This window comes from Netta rufina (assembly GCF_964035555.1).
Source record: "Netta rufina genome assembly, chromosome: 3".
Taxonomy (NCBI): domain Eukaryota; kingdom Metazoa; phylum Chordata; class Aves; order Anseriformes; family Anatidae; genus Netta; species Netta rufina.
Genome location: NC_140125.1, coordinates 76,642,009 through 76,658,048, shown reverse-complemented (window position 1 = coordinate 76,658,048; position 16,040 = coordinate 76,642,009). Strand labels below are relative to the sequence as shown.

Below are 16,040 nucleotides of genomic sequence, written 5' to 3'. Positions count from 1 at the left end.
TCTGGAGGGTTGCAAAATTTTTTGATCATCTTTACTACTTTGGGGCTGAATATACACAGTTATCTTATACCCATGAAAGTCAATGAACATCTTTTTGTGGATTTCCACCAGTAGAAATTTGTTGCTCATACTACAAGTAATATCAAAATCCCATGACATTTTGTGGCATAGTTTCATTTGTTTCAGCTATCCCGCTACAGTAGCAGGCCACTGAAATTATTTAGCTTATAATATCCGCATGTTTTGTTGGTTTTATTTTAAGAGAAAGCGGTCCATTTTAAAAGAAAAAAAAATCCCACAATATGTTTTATTTATTTCCTGAGGACTTTCACTTATACAAGTAGGCACTAGACATTTGAAATTGACTTTCCAGAGCACAACACAGGTAAAAAAGAAAAAGAAAAAAAAAAAAGAATTTTGTTTAGTTTCATTTAAAACAGTAAAAATTGACCTTGTAAACATTTCCATAGGAGGTAGGATACATACATTTGACAATTTTGTCAAATAAGAGAAAGTAAACAGTTACTCTGTGGTCCTAATAAATAATGAGCAACACAGGCATTAAATAAACATTTTTATATAAAAAGATATAAGTGAAAGACTAAAATAGCATTTTTAATAAATTAGGAAGAGATGTAATCATTTCTTTACAACTTAGTCTTGCTTTCAAGAATCACTGGTTCTTTATGCTCACCCTGAATTTCTGGCTTAAAAGCTGTAATGAAACCAATCCTGAGTGATTCACAAGCACGACACAATCTGAATATAGCTTCTTTTCCATGTGGAGGGGTGCTAATATCTCTAAAATGGCTCTTTTTACACCTATGTATAATACTTTTCTAATTCATCAGCATAAAAAGATTGTCATCATGGTCTTCATGTCTGAATTTGGAAAGTAAGCTTAAGGCACTGACACATCTGTCCCAGTTCAGGTTCCCCCAGCAGCTGCTCCCATGAAGACTGTGTTGATTGGTGGTAAAGATGATACCATCTCTCTGCTTGGTGGGCCATGAGACTCCATATTTTCTTGAGGAGGGAACTGACCAGACGTGCCATACATACACTGGGAAGAAGATGTGGTTTGCATGTTTGAAGCTGTGGGGAAAAAAGGTTATCATCACTGCAAGTTTTCTGTCTATTTTATTTAACAAAAAACACGGTACAATTTAATCTGATGGAAGCACTTATCTACCAGGTGCATCATCTGAAGGACTGAAATTTCAACAGTCTTACACTTCACTCAATTTACTTATACTTCTATAATTTTTCTTCAGTGGCTCCTCAAACCGTCAGGGTATAGGTCAAAATCACATGTCAATGAACTCAGCTAAAAATCCTGCTACAGGCCTGACAATTACAGGCTGAGTATAAGCCATCTTCTAGTGCTAAGCTATTTACATTTGCTATATTCATTATTCCATATCTTGTATCATTCAGGTCCATATTCACTGATGGTACCACTGTCAACACGTGGAACATATCAACACAGAATACAGCACAGACTGTGCTTGGTGGGCACAATCCCTTCAGCATGGTGCTGTCTTTCTCCCCTTCTTTAGCATCCTTAAAAGAACTGACTATTGAATTCTTGCAGAGACTTAAAATTTCAAGTAATGACTGATCTTCTGTGCATGCTTAACAGGTAAGTAGTAGAAAGAGGTAACCTTGTGGAGAAATGAACAGGCTATGCCCTAGTTTACATCTTCCAAGCAATACTTGTAAGCACTTTGGCAATATAAAAGCAAACTCAGCTACCATTTGTTTGATACACACACCAAATTAGGTAATTTCACCTAAAATTCACTGTCAGTAGGAGATTTGCCTAATGCACATGGTTGTTGAAGCATAGGACAGAAAGGGAGTATACTACAGGAAATATGTATGTAAACTTCCCTGACGTAGGGTTCATTTGATCTGCTTGACAGAGAGGATCATAAAGAGCCCTTAGAGGACCCCACTTCATTATTAGCTCACTTAACAGTTAGAAAATGTTTCCTAATATCAATTTTCCTGCAGTTCAGGCCAGCCATTACAATCCTCATGGACAACATATCACAGCCCTCTTAACAGGAGCAAAGAGTTATTAAACCCACTGCCCTGCAATTTTAAGGAAACAATATCTTATGGTACATTCCAGGTGGATGTATTAGCTGTTTCATCTCTATATTGCATCTTAAATGTGGTGTATGTGAGCTACAGTTTAACTCTCAGCACTTGTTAAGATGCCAAACAGTTCATAGCTGTTCCTCAGTACTGGATATACTTACGCATAGGAGTCCGACAGACAATAGAAGGTGGGGACTCTGTGTAGTATGAGCCTGTTTGTTTTCTTCCGCTGTCATCCAAGATATTCAGTGGATCATGTATATCATTGTATGATGGCAATGATCGAATGCTACTTACACTGCTGATTACAGAAACATGTTGATCAACCATTGATCCAAGTCTGTGAGATTCTGGATAATTTATATTGTTTCCATAATATCCTATTGACAGGAAATTGAAAAAAAAAAAAAAAAAAAAAAGACAAAAAAAGACAGCAGAGCAAAATTACTATTGAAAAGAAAGGAATAGGTAATTATTGGCTGAATCCCTCAAGAATAAGGTTATTTATGTACACGTATAGCCTAATAACATCAGTAGCTCATGCAATGATTGACCCAAAAGACGGGTAGGTAACAAGGGAGTAAAAAATCCTAGGAGTGCAGTCATGCCTTCAGCACAGAATTGCAGCTCCATTCTAAGTTCAGAATTAAAGAGTAGCCTGTTATCAGAGGAGAGAAGAGACACTGTATGGACTCATATCAGTCATGTGGACTCATGGAAGGGAGTTCAGTGCTCCCTTCTGAAGCTGACAATCAAGGAAAATATACATGGATAGAAATTCTGCATGGTAATACAGCATACAAAACTTCATATATAAGCAATATTTCCATTGTGTCTTTCCTCCAGAAGAGAGTGGCCTTTTGCTGACTATATCACTGAAGCAGATTGTGGCAACAACTTTACACTTGAAGAATGAGAAATATTAGGGCCAAAGTCTCAAGCTAATGCTAATGCAAATTTTTATTAATTTCTCTTTCACCATCTTGACCCCGTGATTAGAATGGCCCACTATGCTGATCCCCAAAGTAAGTTATCTTATGCCTGCTCTGCTTCAGAGTAGGTGTTCTGGGGACTGTTCACGAGATTGCTAATCACAAAGGCATCCTGGTTTTGCTTCCTTTGTGCAAGACACAGCAATGGTACTAGAAGAAGATTGACGTAGGTGCAACAGAGGCATTTGAGGCAAACTGAGGATTCCCCAGAGGAAAATAAATCCTGAAGTAGCTCGTTAAGCTGCTTTGCAATCTATGTGTGCCATCAGAGAAGTGGAAAATGGGAAGGTATAAGTAAGAGCAGAAAAAATGCTTCCATAGGGAAAAGCATAGAAAGATTCTTTCGCTCCAGCAAAGAAAGAGAAACAGAAGAGAAAAATAAAATATATTTGTATATATTAGTACCGTTGGAAGCATTAGGGGCATAAGTTGCTCCTGGACAAGTAGACACTGAGTTGCTCAAGAAATTGAAGCTCCCTGTATTCAGAAACTGCATACTGTGAGTGTCCTGAGGCATGGATGAGGGACCATAGCTGGAAGGAGATCTGGCACTGTATGGAGATACAGCACAACTGTTGTTGAAGTAGTCTCTGGAGAACTGCTGTTCACTTAATGCATTGAATCGGCTGTGCTCTGCTCTGTGGTGGTAAACTCCTGGCGTGGAATGGGCCTGAGTTCTGAACATAGCCTGGTAGTTGGAATTGTTTCCATAGTAATTCTGATTAGTTTGTGACAAAGTCTGATAAAGGGGTTCTGAGTAGGAAGAGCACTGTGAATGTGTGGATAACACCGGGCCTACACTTGGAGGTCTCACAGCCATCGGCCCCTGGTTGATAACACTTCCTCGGCTGACCAGGGCGGGTGAAATGGGTGGAGTCATCAGGTGACCAGTGCTTTCAGACAGCTCCATCTGACCTGGAATAATAAACATTAGCCATCAATAGTGTTACTATTGCAGTACTGCTGAGTACGTGGAATGTGTTAAGACACTAATCCACTGGTGAAGTGCATGTTACCATCTGAAATCTTTACAGCATTGGCTCCCACCCGTAAAATGCTGGTTCTTTAATTCATGGTTTAGGGCTAGGAAACTTCCCAATTTCATTTTCCAGATTGGAGGCTTCCACATTCAGTGTGAAATTCCAGCAGATACAAGCCTTGTGTGCTCAAGATGTTGTTGTCTGTTCATACCTCACAAGAACCTCATCAAGCTATGACATGTAGGATATTTTTTACCACTGTACCAAGAGGATCTCTTACTGGCAGGGCTCTACAGTTGCCCCCTTCCATGAATCAGTGCAGAAGATGAGCTCATGAAATGTTATTTACTAGAGGTCCTCAGAAATACATATGGTCATTGTTACTCTTACACTAATGTGATACTGTAGTCTGAAAGAGTAAGAAGCAAATATGAGAAAGAGAGATTAGGAGAACAGATACATACCTGTCAGCTGCATATTTTCACTGTCTCCTGTGGCAAAGGGATTCAGACCTGAAGGTACAGTGTTGGGCTGGCTAGCTGACAAAGACACATAGGTTTGCTCTGCTAGGCACTCATTTTTGACTGAAGTGTCACCGGTCAGAGGAGCAGCTTTGTTACGATTTGCTAGGAAGCATGAGCTGGGCGATGCAGTGAAGGTGGCTTTGCTTGCATCTGGAAGAGTAAGTGAAAATTGTTGGTGGCTGTTTTGAGTGCTCATTGCACATAAATTAAACACTAGTATATAGGCAGCACATGAACTGCCTGATCTGTTCATGACTTCACTTGCTTATTTTAAAACCCAGGGAAGCCTCCATCTTTTGCATGCAGTCAAAAACAAATATGCTCTACTCTTGATCTTCCCAGAGGAACTGTCTGAATTATATTCCCCGACCACAGATCTACAAAATAGATGCTCTTGGTGTTATCAGCTCCTTACTGAAGTCATCATAGTAAAGACATGGATCAAATTTATTTCCTTGTAATAAATGTCAGCAATGAAGTCAAGCAAATTACGCTAAGACTCATGATACTTCAGCCTTAAGAATCAACAATTGGAGTTTTAGAATGCTTGAAGTCTGTTTGTTTTCATACAGACATATAGAAAAAAGCATTTGTTATACTCGGTTGTTCTTCATTTTTCTGCAGAATACTGATAAAATCAGTGGAAATTTTGCTATTTTCCAGTGGAAACCGTAACTTCACCCTCTGGTTTCAAGCACTTCACCTAAGCGTTCAAGGAGAAGGCAATTGCTACACAGGACAAGGAATTTCCTGAAGGATGATTTAAAATAAAAAGTGCATCCATCTACTCTCAAATAAATCCTATGCAAGTTTCTTGCAGCAAACTGCAGATTTAGAGTAACAACAACCAAAGACATAAGAACTGATTACAGATGTTAATGTCAATCAAAAGTGATTCAACAGAACCCAGTGGAGTTCCATTGCATTTTGGGGGATTAACTTGAACCAGAATTTGATCCATTTCTTATAAAAGACCTGGAGCATATGTCTTCAAACTGTCTAATTCTGAAGAAGCCTGGTAGCTGGAAAATATATAAGATACTATTTTAAGCTCTTTTTGTTTTTCTTTCACATAGTAAATACTTCAGTCAGATGCTAAATAGGGTTCCAACTTGTGTTCCAGTCTTGCAGGGACATTCACATTTTGTTAACATTTAATACATTCCTAGTTCAAGGTGTAATTACATATTTCAGCTTTGGCAGAAAAACTGGATGGAGAATTCCTGCTCTCTCTATTTCACTTCTTTTCACACTGCAGTTTGTGGTCCTTCAGTTGCATCCACTAAAGTGTTTGAAGCACCCAAGATCACTTCAGTAATCCTGTGTATTCACATTCCCACAGAACATTATTAAGTGAACCATGGTTGACAGTGGGAATAAATTGCTGAGTGAATGTTCACAACCTTTTCAGGTGAATTTGACAATGTCACGTAGAACTACACCTTCAGAAGACTGTAAGGCTGCTTTTGCTTAAAGTTCAACAAATATGCAAAATTCTAAAACTGCAGGAACACATTCAAAAGAAACAAGCTCTAGTTACCTAAATTCTTCATGTATTTGTCTAGTAGATTCTGGAGTTCTTGTTCTTTGTCATTATTGAACTGTGTCTCCATGGCAAGCAGGATGTACTCATCTAGTAGCATGCGGACCAAATGAAAAGAACCTTTTGGAGGAGAAAGAGAGAGAGAGAGTGGCTGAGTTATCTTTGTGACCATCTCTCACCACTCTACAAGAAGCTGGTGAAACAAACAAATAATTGTGGACTTTAAATGACCTGGCAAGACCAACAAGGAATAGTGCCTAACTTCTAGCTCTAATCTCTCTTTGCACTGGCCCACCTAGCTCAATTGTTTACTGTCCTGTAGGCTATTTGACCACTAATTACATCAAAGAAAAATACTGATGAAAGTGAGACATGCTTTATACTTGAAGAGGGCACACAGTGGAGCTAGATAAGGCTGAAGTCTGCCAGAATGCCTCTTCTCTATTTCTGTTTGCCTTGTGCTAAATAACCAGACAATAACCGGTGAAGTCTTTGGCCTCATTTCAAGGATATATGACATTAAAAATGTGTCTGTCCTTACAGCTATTTCAAATAGCCTCTGAATTTTAGATAATTATGTACCTAAAACTACAAAGACAACTTGGGAAATGATGTACTGGATTTAAAATGGATTTAATTTTCTCTAACATTTTCTATCTTAAAAAATATTCTGAGAATTCCCCAGCCAAACATTTCTAAAGATGGACCTGTGAACCTTAATTTTTAAAACCACAAATACTGTCGAATTAAATGTCTGCTGAACCCAGAATTAAATAACACCAGCAACCTACCAAATTCATTGTGCTATTATGAAAACAAATTCTGCACAAGAACAGCAATTTTTTGTTTGTTTGTTTGTTTGCTTGTTTGTTTTACCAAACTGGTCCACATGTAAAACTAGTAATTTAAATCTTCAGTCTTCTACTGAGATACATAGTTATAGCTCCAGTGTCATATCAAAACACAGCTTCTAGCTCTTAAATGGCAAAGCAGTATCAAACAACAATTCAAAAGAGAAATACTTTCAGAAAATGAACATGTGACACAGATCACCAATAAGTTACTGCTACCATTTACTGTAAAATGTTAGTTTGAAAAGCACATTACGCAGTATTTGTGGCTTTGATCAAAGAATCTTTAGACTATGACAGGCTTCTCTGCTGAGGAAGTAGTGGAAGGTAGATAAATGCCAGCACTTATGTACAAAATATGAGTGTTTTTACGAAGTCCAGGTACCAAAACTTGATGCGTTGTTTAGAGTTAGGTTATGCATCACCCGAGCACCAAAAAAACTCCATTTTAGAAGAAAGTCTTGAGCCCTCTTCTTTAATGACCTCCCATTTTGCTTGCTTGCCTGAAAGACAGAAGTAGTAAAATATTGTAGGTATGCTAACTTGCTTTCTACATAGGAGAGGATAAAGGAGAATTGAATATTCTTGAGAGTTCAAGGAGTTCTTGACTCAGGCTAATGTGGTAGAGTAGATCAAGCTGCCTGAATCAAACTGTTTTCATAACATATGTCCTAAAGTGATAAACAGCAGCATTCACTCTTTATAGTGCAAACAGAGTAGAGCTCTGACCATGTTAGATGAAGCAAACTGTTTACCACTTGGGTTCTGGCTGTGCTCTGAAAACATAAATTAGCTTACATTCTAATACTGAAGATGGCAAATTGTTCTGTAAATATATGGGTATACAGAGCAAAAAGAAAACAAAAACAACAACAAAACACCCTCTAGTGCCATGTTATTCCACAGGGAACAAAAATTAGTCTCTGTAATTCAATGTTCTGTAAATGATTAGCTCCTACTTAATAGATCTAGACTCCTGAGGACTTGCTGGTATTTCTTGCCCCTAACTACAGGAAAACAATGCTAAGAAACATACCTGTTAACTTTAATAATACAGTACTAAATAGAAGATGCTGAATGGGAGAGGGCTTCAGTGCTTCTGCCTGGTCTGTTTATTCAGAATTGTGTTTTAAAATTGTGGAATTAATTCTGGACTGTAATCATTCAGTTCTAAAACAAGCTGTGATTGCTCAGCTTCACTGGGAGTTTTGTGTCTAGGCAAGTGCATGTGAAGACTTGGTTGGGTTTTGTTGCCCTGACTCACCCAAAACACCTCACTGTGCTGCTAGCATATGACAGTAAATATTAGTAAATTCAGACTGCTTTAGAAAGAAAGAAGATATGACTCTCCACTGAAATTTGGGAAAACAGGTGAAGAAAGGGAAAATGACATGCCCACTTCTGTAGGTGGCAGAGGAACTCTTTTGCAAGCCAGTCAAAGCTAACTGCATTGCCTCTGCCTCTTGCACCCATTCATATCAAGGTAACATTTAATTTCCAGACAGAACAGTACCTGATGTGAAGACCAGTCTTTAGGGTTAGTAGTAAGCAATATCATGTGTAACATTTCTTTCTGCTACTTTACATTAATTAGTGTTGCAAATTAGGTTAATATCTCTTCCTTGAGCTATAACTGAGAACTCACTTTGTTCTGAACCATAGTTTAATCATTTATAACTACATCTATATAAAATACTTGTGATGAGAAAGCATCTTGTAAATCAGGGAAAAAAAATCCCACCAAAAGTCTCAATTACCAAGTTAAGCACCTTAAAAGCTAAAAACTCTTTCATCTTTTTCTGTAGAAATCCTTCTGCAGGTTAGCTACTTCTGAAACCATCTGCTACACTAACCTATACCACATGCACTACCATCTGAATAATATGAAGGAAAGATCTGTTTTCTAAAGAACAGCTTTGGCTCACCTTATTCACTGGGCAATACCCCTGTAATTCTGCATGCATGCACAGATAAGTTATTTTTTTTTTCCATGTAGAGCTTGTGACAGTGTTCACTTTCATGTTTTAGTTAAGATACATATTTTTTTCATAAACATACTTTTTTCACTGACTTCGTTTTTTCAACAGCACTCAACATGATTAATTAGAACTAATGGCACTGAAACCTTTCACATCAAATGAAGAACACCCTGGTCACTATGAAGATATGGAAGCAGAAATGAGAGTCCCACATAGAAAGTTAGTGGGACTGCATAGTTAAAGGACTGTATCAAGAATAAGGGTAGTAGAATTTAGTCTTGAGTCAAGCAGAATATTTGACAGGTACCTTGATAACCCTTTGCTCAACCACAGTATCCAACCATTCAATAAATGATTCCACAGTGGCATTCTTCTTTAGAAGGTCCTTCAGTTCTTGGAACACTGTAATAGAGTCATCTACCACGTAAAAAGGAGAACATATCATTGCATGCTATTCTGAACATGAGAAAAAGCCACTCACCAGCCATATGACAATATTGTAGCATGGAAAGGAAAGGCAAAGAATTAGAGCAGTGAAGAAATGAATAATTATTCAGCAAAGTAAAGAGACGCACATTTATCACACACATTTTAATTATTTTAGCATTACTGTGATTCAGTATAAATTTACAAGAAGATATAAGAAAAAAAAAAAAAAAAAAAACACAAAACACTACTATTTCCATTCATTTTTAGGTTCAGTCTTGAAAAATTATCTATTGCTAAGTTTAGCAGAACAGATCTATCTGTGATGTGGCTGACTTATACACTGTCTTAAGGTTTTCCTTATGTTTTACAAATTTCTCACAATATAATGTAAAGCTAACTTCCCTACTTCCCATTTGGGAGAAAGTGCCTGAAAGACCGGTTATTTTCCTTTTTTTTTTTTTCTTAGCCGGTGTGGCAGAAGAGAAAAATAGAAAGCAATTACAGAAGAAATAGGAAATGGACTACTTGAATTAAAATGTGAATAGGATTGTGAACCATTATTTAAGAGAACAAACTTTCATATCAAAGTAACACTCCTTAGAAGATGACACATTGCTATTGCTCTTCTTTCAGCTCTCCAAACTCTGATCATCATGCTTCCTATGACAAAAGTTATATTTTCAAAATAGAAGACAGCTAAATCTTTTTTTTTTCTTTTTTTCTTTTTCTTTTCTTTTTTTTCTTTTTTTTTTTTTCAAGAATAGGTATGTATAGCAACATGTAAAAAACAACAACGACAACAAAAACCACACCCTCAGAATTTGTACTTTACTCCATTCTATTTTGTCTATGAAAATAGCTATTACACTTCACAGATAATTGTATGGGTTTTTAAAGATCAACTTTCAGTCAAAAAAAAAAAAAAGTAAAGTAGCTCAAGTATCTATTTAATTAAGCTATAATTACTGTAGACTTTTGAGACATTTTTCAATAATCTTTAATATCCCCACAGGATCAAGACAAAACTTCAAAAGGGATTTTGTTACAATTAGCAACTGACATGAAAAATATTTTTTCAACAACTGTTTAAAATCATCTACCCAGGATGACTTCCCAGTGCAAGCTTCTATTTTTGTAGGATATACTAGGACAAAAAATTGCTTTTCCTAAACTAATGTTAACACTGAGCTAGATCAGAAAATGCGGTATCACTGTGCCCTTTCTCAGTCCATCTTCAAGTAGAGTAGCATGGCAAGGAATGAAAGAATAGATTTCTTTTAATGTTACAAATATATCACCATGGACTTACATTCACTGTAGACTTCCCCATCAGAATCTGTGCTCCCTGAGACTGCAAGGAGTGCCTGAGAGCCAATACTATTCAAATCAACTTTTTCAATATCTGACACCATGGAATTCACCACATGCTGATCAAACAGGGCTGGCCGAGCAATCTGTAAGAGAAAACAAGTAAAATGCTGAGAAGCTTGAAAGAATTCTCAGAGAAGAATCATGAGTTGTCTTTTCATGGCTATTTCATAGGTCAAATGTGATAATGTTTCTCTTCCATTAGAATTCTAATGCTTTTCTAATGTGCCTTCCTTTCAGCTCACTTTCACAATGTCACACACAAGTCTGTCTTAATATTTATACAACAGAAAACTAACTCAAGGTGAATACATAGTGTATCTACAGTTATTCATGAGGGCTACACTCTGAAAAGCCCAAGCTGTTAGCATTTAAGCTCCCAGAAAGGTACTGTTTCCTTTTCTACAATCCAACAAACCATCCTATGAGGTGTCTCCCAATTGAAGACACTTGTATCCTGCCAACTTAGCGTTGGAGCACTCAGCTACCTATCACTTACATTCCTTTCAGTCAAACTGCAAAAGAGGTAAGTTCACATAATGGGCAAGACAGTGAAACTTTGCTAGGTGTGAAGGATTATCTGATATTTTCCCATTTAGAACTAGAACAAATATCAAAAATTCCACTTTATCATATGATTGCCTAAAGTTCCCACGACACTAATTCACTATAACCACAGTCTTTCCTCTCTTTTTATTCTCTTTTCTACTACTTCTTTTGAATTTCAGAATGTCTTGATAAGATCTATTTCTGTCCTCTTCTTTCTTACGTGCTGAAAATGACAAGATGCATGTCTTTCATGGCTAATGTTGAAGATTTAAAACGATGCATTACATCTCCTAGCCAGCAAGATGAACTGAATGTAATTGTCAATTTTCTGATGCATAAGTCTTATTCTCTTTACCTGTGCTAGGTGTAAGAATGATGTCTGTCGTTTCAGGGAAGAAACAAATCTTCGTGCAATAGGCAATTTCTTATCTGTCAGGATTTCTGGTAGATTTTCCAAAGAAGAAACAACCCACTGTTCCCAGTTTTTTGCAAAATTTCTTATATCTGCCAGTAAACTACAACAAAAAATGTTTTAGAGAAACATTAATTAAAAAAAAAAAAAAAGTTTTCAGTCTGTGATACACAGGCTTCTGGACAGATCTGTGAATTATTCCTCAGGTAATCCTGAAAGGAAACAGATGTCTGATCATCATAAGACTAAAACTGACTATATTTTGATATGTACCCACTCTGAGAGAGGAAAAAAAAAAAAAAAAAAAAAAAAAAGTAAGCCACATGCTAATAGAAATAGGTTGAAAACCACTAGCATTAAGAATAAACCATAAGAAATCCAAGAACTTTTAGCAATATCTGAAGCTTGAAGTCTTAGACATATAACTCCAAACATAACAACCTCCAAATAAAAAAAAGGAAAAGTGAGAAGATTCAGAGGTAATTTATAACAATCCTCTTATTAATATCTTGCCGAAAATAATGCTTAGATATCATGATTATGCATAGGACATAAACCTGAGAAGTATTCTGGAAAAAAAGTATCTTTATACAATGTGAGCCTTTATTTTGGGGGTGTAGTGGGGGGGGTAGGGAAGGTGCAGGGCCTCTTCTAGGGTTTTAGTGTAGAAGAAACATATTTCAAGATACTCAACAAGACACTGAAATGGGATATTAAAATAGTGTCTATCATTTTAAGGCCATTCTACTTCTATAGCTGTCCTCAAAGCTGACAGTATTTTGTCATACACATTCTACTGTTATAAAAATGAACATAAATATGGTGAGAAAATTTCTTTAGGATATATAATTTCTGCTATTTACTCTATATCTTCGTGGAACATGCCTAGCAATCAGAATATGGAGTTATTATACCTACCTTTCTGGCATTTCTTGCATTGTTGCAGGGATGAGTACATCTGTAAGGACCTTTAAAAAGGTAACAGAAAATGATAGCAAACTTCCACTGGCTATTTACTCATTAATGTCTTATCTACTTAGATTACAAAGTGATAAGGACAGGGAGTTTATACAGAATAAAGCCATTCAACCTACTGTCCAGATTTCTCTCAACACTATTAGATAGGAACATCTTTATTATATATATTTATTATATATCTAGATACCTCCCATCCCTCATATATGCCTCTTTGCAGCGTGCTGGTAAGACAATAAAGTATTATCACTCCCATCTTACAGTAATCTCCCAAGTTCTCAAGAGCTATTAGCAGTTTGATTCTTTTACCATACTGCATGTGGCACTGAAGGTGTTCAGGATTTAGAATAAATCTCTTATGGCTAAATGCAGTGAGGAGTTGTGTTGGCAAAAAACTCTGCCAACTGGCCTCCCTCCTGGGGCATTTTATTGCAGGAGACAAAGTTGTTGGATTATATTCCAAAAATCTGTTTCCACCAGCATTGTAAATGCTTTGATAAAAATACAGTAGTACTCCTCCTCCTTTCTGGCAGCTGCTCTGCCAAGAATATCTAACATGATTATGAGTGAGAAATGGTGAGATGGACAAGAGAGAGAATGATAGATTTATGATTTTTGAGTAATTCTACCTTATCAATTTTCTAATTCGGGCTCCTGCAGTATTTCTTCTTCTGTCACTTTACATATTTATTACAAGTAGAGTTAGTATTGATCTACTGGGACATGAGGTTTATAGCAGGAAAAGCCTCATAAACACAAGGTACAATATAACCTCTACAAGTAAATGAGGCTTAATGACTCATCTCCAGGGTAGTAATTATGATCTTCAGTGCTAATCACCTTCTTACTTTATAGCTTGATATGTTTCTAAGACATACCTGTTTTTTTCCTTTGTGTATTTTTCCCCTGTTTTTGTACATTAAAGAATGACAAATGTATGACGCTAAGGTAGTAGGTGCTAAACAGCCTCAACTCTCTTCCTTTGACTGCTAGGTGTTTTTTATTATGCCATTAATTATTTCTTCCCATTGACAGGTAGTTGTCAAACATGTTAGAGAGGGTATGACAATCTTTCTAACTATATAACATGGCATCCTGATATTCTAACTGATATTATTTTTCACAAACAAAAGCTATACTATGGCTGAGATTATCCATTGAACTAAATACCTAACTTACCTTATACAGAATTGAGTCACAAACGCAGAAGATGTCAACAATGATAGGATTTTCGAGCAGGGGAAGAAGATGGTCAGGCATTCCTTGCCAAAAATGTAATAAGAAATGCTGAATCTAAAAGAACCAGAATCATGGACATAAACAATGCTTTCTTGTCTGCCTGTGCATATATACCAAGAATGTGTATTCAAACAATCTTACCTCTTCAAAGTTCCCATTAATTGCATTGTCAAGGACACACTGACAGTGTGTTTTGTACATCATGATAAGGGTATCTACCTATTTTGGAAGAAAGAAAGATTAAACAGTTTCTTAGCCCTCTCTCCTTTCTTGCTACAGTGATCTGTAGCTTTCTGTAGCTAGAATTTAAACATACAATATAAACTGTATTACAATGCATAATTACAAGTAGGGTCTGTATATCTTGAAGTGATGACATCATTCATCTCTCTTTTTTATCCACATCTCTAAGTCTCAATGTTACTGTCAGAACTGGAGCATTTGAATCCTGTATACAATGTGAACATGTGGATATCAAAGTAAGACAATAGCTAGATTAGCCAGTCAGATGGCAAGGTAAATTCACTTTCTGAAAGCTAAGATTAATCCTAAAGAGTAGTGCAAGTTAATCATTAGGCTACTATAGGCGTCTATGAGTGTTCTGAAACATCATCTAGTTGGACAAATGAGAAAATAGCTGCCAGTCATTTGGTCAAAGTTTAATCACTGCCTTACACGAACTGAACTTTAAAAAGCAGAACTCCTTTTCATCTCATCAGGCTAATTTATCTGACTGGAGTGTTCCCTTATTTTAATAACCCTGAAGAGATATTACAAGAGTTTGTAAAAAATTACAGTAAGTCCTAAAATTTGTAGTAAGTTACAAAACAAGAGTTTTGTTAAATATTTGAAGGAAAGAAAGATGGATGTTAGCAAACCCATTCTTACTGTGTAGAATCATGAAAAGTTTTGTTACAGTTTGTGAACTTCTCCAGCAAACCAGTCCCAGGTTTTGAATGAATTTAGTACAGCTTTATTTCAATAGGTCTCACATACAGATTTCTTTGGAATGTGTTTTGCTGGCTTTCACAGCTGCTTTTGTAGCTACATGTCTTTGAAAAAGAGTGGTAAAGGCTGAGATTCAAGAACATTATGAGGCTTTTTTTTTTGGGGGGGGGGGGTTATGAAAAATTTGAATTTTGGGTTATTTTCTTCAGAAACATAAAATGCAGAAATTATCAATTTGTTTTAGTGCAGACTGATACATTTATGCAATCTCCAGAAAAATCAGTTACAATTTTTAAAACCTTTAATGAAGGAGTCTAACTTCATGTGTGGATGCTTCAACGGAGTATCTAAAGTTCACTTAGGCATTTCCTTGATTTTAAAGACTTGTAAAGGTCATTTAACTTTTGTCCTCTGTTAGAGCTTTAAATATTGTTGTAATCATAGTATTTTGGATGAATCTTAATTTAGGGGACTGAGTGATGGGACTGTAAGTAAAGGGATAACAGTGTGGACTGCGGGAGAGATTTCAATAACTCTTGGCCAGATAAGCTGAGTGAGGGGAATGACAATAGAGAAAGAAAACAGGAAGTAAGAACAAGGAATGAGGAAAAAGTAACAAGGAGAAAGAGGAAGACACACACATAAATTCATCTCTCTTCCCAACGCTTCCTTGTAATTCCAGAAGTCTGTTCCCAGAGGAAATCACCCACAACGGGCTCTCTTGGGCCCCTGGGTCACCTGGTCCCAACACCAGAGCAGCTGCACACTGACAATTCAAAATGAAGACAAAATGTGTTTTATCTTTTTGTTCATTGCTGGAGGGGTAAAATCCAGTTTCTCTTACAATGTTGTATTGGATCTGTAGGAACCTCAAATTCTACTCAGATTTATGTGTTATGAGAACACTGTATATATGAGAGAAGTCAACTCACTAATGTAGTCTACTGCAGCAGGTGATGTACACTATTGAGGACACCAGTCCTTGGGCTTTCTTTAGAACCTGTAAGATTTCCACCTAAGATCTGTGTTCTACAGATGGCTCCTTTTGTTTAGTTTTTCACATCAGGAAACCCGGGCTTCACTACTTTTACAGAACAAACTTAAAAGCAATGTATGGCTTATAAAACAAAAATCATTAAAGCAAC

At 36.6% G+C, this 16,040-nt stretch overlaps 1 protein-coding gene across 1 annotated transcript in view; it reads right to left on the bottom strand.

Annotated features, from left to right (window-relative positions):
- Positions 1 to 928: 928 nt before the first annotated feature.
- RFX6 (regulatory factor X6) overlaps positions 929 to 16,040 on the bottom strand; it is a gene marked incomplete at both ends in the record, with an annotated part of 35,420 nt that continues 20,308 nt past the window's right edge. The window contains 12 exons of the mRNA XM_084284047.1: positions 929 to 1,095; positions 2,268 to 2,486; positions 3,504 to 4,013; positions 4,543 to 4,752; positions 6,143 to 6,265; positions 7,382 to 7,499; positions 9,283 to 9,377; positions 10,714 to 10,858; positions 11,677 to 11,836; positions 12,652 to 12,701; positions 13,888 to 14,001; positions 14,089 to 14,166. Of these exons, the coding sequence (XP_084140173.1) occupies positions 929 to 1,095; positions 2,268 to 2,486; positions 3,504 to 4,013; positions 4,543 to 4,752; positions 6,143 to 6,265; positions 7,382 to 7,499; positions 9,283 to 9,377; positions 10,714 to 10,858; positions 11,677 to 11,836; positions 12,652 to 12,701; positions 13,888 to 14,001; positions 14,089 to 14,166 (1,989 nt within the window). The remainder of the gene's footprint in view (positions 1,096 to 2,267; positions 2,487 to 3,503; positions 4,014 to 4,542; positions 4,753 to 6,142; positions 6,266 to 7,381; positions 7,500 to 9,282; positions 9,378 to 10,713; positions 10,859 to 11,676; positions 11,837 to 12,651; positions 12,702 to 13,887; positions 14,002 to 14,088; positions 14,167 to 16,040) is intronic.